Source organism: Saccopteryx leptura, chromosome 1 (genome assembly GCF_036850995.1).
Source record: "Saccopteryx leptura isolate mSacLep1 chromosome 1, mSacLep1_pri_phased_curated, whole genome shotgun sequence".
Lineage (NCBI taxonomy): Eukaryota > Metazoa > Chordata > Mammalia > Chiroptera > Emballonuridae > Saccopteryx > Saccopteryx leptura.
This window is the reverse complement of record NC_089503.1, coordinates 55,489,096-55,496,241: the sequence shown is the minus strand read 5'-3', so window position 1 is coordinate 55,496,241 and position 7,146 is coordinate 55,489,096. Positions and strand designations below refer to the sequence as shown.

Genomic DNA, 7,146 nt, shown 5'->3' with positions numbered 1-7,146 from the left:
TCAACTTTTTTTATTTGTTTTCATTTTCATGAAATACAATTTTTATACCTTTACTTTCAGTTTGTGTGTCTTTTGATCTGAGATGAGTCTCATAGAGGCAGCATATGTGGGTTTTGTTTTGTTATTCATTTAACCACCATATGTCTTTTGATTAAAGATTTTATACATTTGCATACTTTATTATTCATATTTTTTTTTAAACAAGGGACACATTTTCATTGAGAAGAACTTTTATTTATTTATTTATTTTAGATTTTATTTATTTATCTTAGAGAGAGGAGACACAGAAAGAGAGACAGAGAGAGAAGGGGGGGAGGAGCAGAAAGCATCAACTCCCATATGTGCCTTGACCAGGGAAGCCCGGGGTTTCGAACCAGCGACCTCAGCATTCCAGGTCGATGCTTTTACCCACTGCTCTACCGCAGGTCAGGCAATTATTCATATTTTTTAAAACTTCTTCTTAAAGAAGATCCCTTAACATTTCTAGTAGAAATACTGGTTTGGTGGTGATTAACACCTTTAGATTTTTCTTGTCTAAAAAGCTCTTTATCTGTCCTTAGCTGGGCACACCAGGTGCATCCCACATGTGGGCTGTGTGGGCTGTGCACACCCTCTTGTTGTAGTTGAGCCTTCATTGTTGTTAGCACACCAGTGGAAAGGATTTACTCCCAGGCTGATAGACTGCAGGTATGGCCTCTTCCACCACAAAGAATCTGCTATGCAAGGGTTGACCCACAAAACAGAACCCAATTCAGCAGAGCCCAGTTACTTGCCGAGTCCACCCCTTGAATTTGTTGCTTATGGAGGTAATTTGGTGGTGCTTTGATGTAGTGTGAAGCTGTTCACCAGGTATGCTGGCTCTGGGGCTTCCTGGGAGCTTCACGCGAAGGTCAGTTGCCACCTGTGCCATGCTCGGGGTCACCTGACATGAATTAAAAAGAGATCTGCAGATGGCTGCTACTTGTGGTAGGTTTGGAGGCTCCCGGGAAAGACCAAGCTGGGAACCAAAACTGGCTGCTGCTAGTGCCTGGTCTGGGACCACCTAGGTAGAGATTTGGGGCAAACAGAGGCCAGATGCTGTTTTGTTGAGAGATTTTAGAAAAATCATAAACCAAAGCAGGCCTTTGGACATGCAAATTGAATGAGGTGTGGCTTCAGGGATTCATCATGGCAAAATCAAAGAGTGTTGGCCAAGTTGATGGAGACTCAGATATGGTACCTGCTTATCCACTGTGTGGTAGGAGGGCTAAGGAAAGTAATAATGGCTTCTGCCAGCAGTTCTTCCTGGATGAATCTGCTCCTCTTATCTCTCTCTTAAGGCCAAATAATTAAGTTCCTTCCCATATTTCCCCAGTGCCTCTCAAGCTGCTGCCCCAGTTCTGGAGGTCAGAGTAAATGAGCTGGAGTGAGTCAGCACATGGGCCCTGGTAAGAGGAATGCCAGGGGCTCCAGCAACCTTCCATCTCACTCAGCCATAATCAGCACTGGTATTTACAGCCAGAGTTACTGGGACTTACCTTCCCAGCCTTGAAACCCAGGCTAGGGTTCTGGTATGGAGTTGAGACTTCTTACTCGAAGGAGGAACCTCCACCCTCAAGATATCCCTCTTGATTTTTAACCACCGCATCTGAGTGTAGTACCAGCCGATTTTGTGTCTCCTCCTCTCCTACTAGTTTTGATGTGGCCTCTTTCTTATATCCTTAGTTATAGAACAGCTGTTCAGCTAGATTTCAGGTAATTTGGATGATGGTTGTTCTGTAGTTTAGTTGTAATTTTGATGTGTTTGTGGAAGGTTCTGAATACTGCATTTACTTACACAACCATCTCAACTGGAACTGTATATCTTCTTTAGTAAGGTATCATCTGTTAAATTCTTTGGCACCAAACAGTTTTTAAGTACATAAGAAAGAATAGCAATGAAAACATAAAGATAATTGGAAAAATAAAAGAAAAGAAAACTTTTTGGAGCAATGTTGAATATCTGCTATAAAGTAAAAAGCATAATGGACCCAACCTTGTGTTTGAATTTTAGAATTATCATTATCATAGTCATTATTAAATTTGAAGCCAAAAAGGAAAATAGTAATCCAAACAATCTTTCTGTTTGGACTTGAAATTGCAGTAAAACAAAAACAAAAACAAAAACAAAACAAAACAAAACAAAAAGACCTCTCTTCTCTGCCCAGCATCTGAATAAATTGAAAACAATCTATCAAATTTATACAGAGGAAAATTATGAATCCAAACAGTGGTAAAGTCTTCTCTTCTTCTGTGGTTGATTTTATAAGCCCCTATATTACTGCTTTATCATTTGCTAGTTCTGATTGGGTTTTTCTTATCCTATGTACTTTACTAACAAGAACCTACTATATGCCAGGCTGTCAGTGATCAATGGCTTGCCTCTCAATTTCAAATTCACTCATAATTGGCTATTCTATGGTAATTGAGGTAGACTCTTAAAACTTCTCTTTTCCCAGTTGGCACAATATTAATTTGTGCCCATAGAGTTTGCTGGAGAGGCCCTAGAGGATGAAAGGGATTCTCTTCTTATTCCCGGTGCGATCCTCTATCCAGGATCCTGCAATAATCCCTGTCTCTGTAACACAAAAGTATGGCCAGGTGTTCAGCTTTTGTGGTGCCAGCTTTTAGCAGCACATGTGGCTTTTCAGCAGTGTTTCAGTCTAGCACCTCCTGTAAGTAGCTTCCTTTTTATACCCTGTTGGGCAGCTTTATAGTACAGTGTTGTTCTTTTGGAATATTCCTGTGACTCAGTTCTCTTCTTACACACTCAGAGAGTTTTATATAAAGATCCAAGGTTCAGTCCCTTTACAAGGGTGGCTTCTGCTGGCACCCCAGGGAGCAGATTCTCAACAAATTCTACTGAGGTGGGACCACCCAGTGGATGGCTTCTAATGTATCTTCCCTTGGGCAGCTTTGCAGTCTCAAAAATTGTTTAATCTTTGTTGAGCCTTGGGAATGCTCTCACTTAGAGGTGTCACTCAGCCCCAGGAGAAAGACCTCCTTCAGATTGTTCCTTATTGATTGCTCTATCTTATAACTGGGAACAGAGACTGTTCTCTATGTCTCTTATTCTTACGTCCTCAGAGTTCTCTATACTCCTATTGACTAATCTTTCATTTTTCCAATTATTGCTTATAATTAAATTTTTTTTAATTTTTAAAAACTTTTACTGATTTTTGAGACAGAGAGAGAAAGAAAAGAGAAACACCAATTTGTTGTTCCATTTATTTATGCATACATCAGCTGATTAATTTTTTTTTAGAGAGAGAGAGGAAGGAGAGAGAAGAGAAATATCAACTTGTAGCTGTGTCACTTCAGTTGTTCATTGATTGCTTCTCAGACATGCCTTGACCAGGGGGCTCAAGCTGAACCACTGACCCCTTGCTCAAGCCAGAGGCCTTGGGCTCAAGCCAGAGACCTTTGGGCTCAAGTTAGTGACCACTGAATCATTTTGATGATCCCCCACTCAAGCTAGTGACCCCTTGCTCAAGCTGGCAAGCTTGTGCTCCGAGTTCAAGCTGGATGAGCCTGTGCTGGCAACCTTGGGGTTTCAAATCTGGGACCTCAGCCTCCCAGGTCAATGCTCTATCTATTGTACCACTATTGGTCAGGCCATGGGTTGATTCTTGATATGTCCTGACCAGGGATCCAACCAGCAACCATGGTATGTCAAGACAATGTTCTGATATTGAACTATCCAACCAGGGCATAAACATTCTTTATAATTAAATTTATTTTCTCAAATTGCAGTGTGGTTTTAGTCTCCTAATTAGAGCTGATACACTCAGCTTGACAGTTCAATAATGAATATATTACACAAAGTTCTGAATATGAGTTTGAGGAGGGCATGGATATTATATTACCAGTCAAGGAATAATATTTCTGGCTCTGTTTTTTTCTTTAATGAGATAATTCTTTTAAGCATCATCATCAATATTAATTAATGACCCTACATCTAACCTTATCATTAGTAATAATTATAACACAAACACTATTTAGATTACATTTACTAAGCTCTGTGTCAAGCATTGTGAAGTGTTAGATGTTGCAATAAACTTTTTTCTATACTTTATCTCATTTACTCTTTACAGTCACACCATAAGAAAAATATATATTATTCTGGGTATTTTACAGGTAAAAAAAATTAGGTTCAGAAAACATCAGTGACTTCCATAAGTCAGAGCTAATGAGTGGTAATGTTTTGAATCCAGGCTGTTTGATTGCAAAGCTTATGTTCTAAACTGCTGTACTACCCTACCTCACTTGTCAATTTACAGTACAAACACCTTTTATGCAGAATGATGATTTATTCTTTTGTTTGTAAATTTCTGGTTTAAATATGTTTTGCACTGTGTTCACCAATGTCCACATCCATATTTCATGCTATTCTGCCCTGTCTTATTCTGTCTTATCCTGTTCCATTCTAACACCTCAAAAGTAGTTTTGCTTCAATTGTCTCTACTACTTATTTGAAATTCACCAAACATATTACTCTACTCGTCAGTGATTTGGCATTTGCTATTCTCTCCCCCATCCTCTTTTTTTTTCTTTTTCCTTCTCTTTCTGAGAAGTATTAACTTACCCTTATCATTCATTTTCTGCTGAGAGCTTCACTCTCTGATCTCATAAAACTTTGTACACAGTCATTTATAAATGTGTACTATATCACTTATTAGAAGCCTTACTTTCAATATCTTCCTAAGTAGATTCTGAATTGGAGTATAGGAGGGCATAAGAACCATTTCAAATTTATATTCTGTTTCCAGATTACAGCATCTGTATATATGGTTATTACACGAGGGAATAACAAAGTGTGCTGCTGATGGTGAGAGTATGCTGATGACTACACAGGCACAGAAGACATCACAGGTCAGATAAGGAAGAAAAGAGACCTCAGTCACTTTCCAGACATGAATGCAAAAATATCTTGAGAAGAATGAAATTCCCTTGGCGTAAACTCATGACAGGATTTCAAGGCAACAGTAAATATCAAGCCACAAAAAGCCACTTACAATATAAGCAGCCCCCTCCTTCCAAATACAGACTATCAAAAGCTCTGGGGAAGAGGCAGTGATATGACCTCCCCTTGCATCCCGTCCTTCAAGCACATCATCATAAGATGATGGAAGGAAGTAACAGAAGAGGGAGGGGAGGAACAGCAATGGAGTCAGGAATACACTGGAGAAAAGTCTTAGAGGAGCAGGGGTATATTTAGGCAGGAGAACTTAATGACTTAGGGCCGTGAAGTTCTGTACAGCTAGAGAGAAGACATTTATAAGAAAAGTTAAACCAAATAATTGATTTAAATAAAACATAGCAAAATTCTTACCCCCAAATCAAACTTCAACTTGAATCCTTTACTGAGAGAAAAGAAGAATAAGCAGCAGAGTCTGCTTCTCACACATTAACTATTTATAACCTCTCTATTTTGGAGTCTAAGGTATCTATATATTCTCCCGAGGTGTGATATAACCCCTTATTTTCTTATGTTTTAAATGACCTGCCCTCCTATGTGTGCCCATGTAAGTGAAAGGTACAAAAATAATTTTAAAAAACCAGTGCAATGAAAATAAATTCTTTTTATTAGGCAGAAACCAGATGTTCAAATCCCTTCATGAAATTCCCATGAGCAGTTGTTGGGCTCTGGGGGAAAAGACATGTTCTGGAAAGCAGGAAAAGAAGTTTAGTGGTACTTGTGAGCCAGGGCAGTGGCCACACCAGCCGCCACCTTCTGATAGGCAGCCTGCACCTGCGGGGTGAATTCCTTGCCAAAGTGGCGAGCCAGCACACACACCAGCACGTTGCCCAGGAGCTGTGGGGAAGAGATAAGAGGTACGGCCATGGTTAGCAGAAAAACCCAGCTTAGAATCAAAATGTCCCAGCTCATCCCAGGCAGTGCTTTCTCAATATAAACAGAAAGATAGGTGGGATTCTTTTGCTACTATTGATGCAAATTTACTTAGATCAGCCTGAATTTTTGCTCGGTAATGACTTTCCCTTCCTGCCTTACCCCAGAACTTAAGGTATCACTATTATTCTTTAGAACCATGCAAGGAAGCAATAACACACTTGAAAGGAAGGGATAAAGAAAAGAAAATATTAGATAATTTTAAGTTGATTATAAACAAGACATTTTTTTAAAAATTAAACACTTAAACTAAAAATGTTTACTTAAAACATAAAAAAGAAGACATTTCAGAGAACAAAAAGAATAAAACAAGAATGAATAAAAGAAAACAATGGTTGTGAAGAAAGGGGGGCAAAAAAACAAACACCCCAACTAAAAGGCCCTGTGGAGTCCGTAGAGATGAAGGCAGATTACCTTTCTCATTCTAAGTGAATCCTGCCCTATGCTCTTTCTTCATGACAGGAGCTTGACCATAAAAAAGAAGAACACTGAGTGTCCCAGAGACTCACCCTGAAGTTCTCAGGATCCACGTGCAGCTTGTCACAGTGCAGCTCACTCAGTTTGGCAAAGGTGCCCTTGAGGTTGTCGAGGTTCTTCAGGCCATCGCTGAAGGATTGCAGCACTTTCTTGCCATGGGCCTTCACCTTAGGGTTGCCCATTACAGCAGAAGCAGTGGACAGGTCACCAAAGGAGTCAAAGAACCTCTGAGTCCAGGGGTAGACCACCAGCAGCCTGAGGGGTGAACACAGCAGAGACACAGGGAATCAGTGCCTGTCGGAAACACTGGGGACTGCTTTGTCTCCATGTGACCAGCTTCTACTCACTCTCCTCCTGCCTGGATACCAACCTGCCCAGGGCCTCACCACCGACTTCATCCACGTTCACCTTGCCCCACAGGCCGGTGACGGCACTCTTCTCATCAGCAGTCAGATGCACCATGTTGGCTGTTTGTAAGGTTGCTAGTGAACACAGATGTGTCAGAAGCAAGTGTAAGCAGCAGCTGGCCCTGCTCTTCCTTTTATGCCCAGCCCTGGCCCCTGCCTCCTGGCTCCTGTGAGCAGATTGGCTCAGGCCAGGGTGTGGTTCTGCAGGGTGAAGACTGAGTCATGACAGCTGCACCTGTCTTTGGCAGTTCTGAGTCTGCCTTCAGATTTCAACCCTCTCTCTAGGTACATCCAGGTCCTGTCCAGCAGTCCCAATTGCTACAAAAAAATCAC

At 40.8% G+C, this 7,146-nt stretch overlaps 1 protein-coding gene across 1 annotated transcript; it reads right to left on the bottom strand.

Moving 5' to 3' along the window:
- Positions 1–5,580: 5,580 nt before the first annotated feature.
- On the bottom strand, positions 5,581–6,930 carry LOC136388829 (hemoglobin subunit beta). Its single transcript, XM_066360636.1, has 3 exons — positions 6,777–6,930; positions 6,439–6,661; positions 5,581–5,833 (listed from the first exon to the last, which is right to left on the bottom strand). The coding sequence occupies exons 1-3, from the start codon at positions 6,866–6,868 to the stop codon at positions 5,705–5,707; spliced, it is 444 nt and encodes a 147-aa protein (XP_066216733.1). The 5' UTR covers positions 6,869–6,930; the 3' UTR covers positions 5,581–5,704.
- Positions 6,931–7,146: the final 216 nt, after the last annotated feature.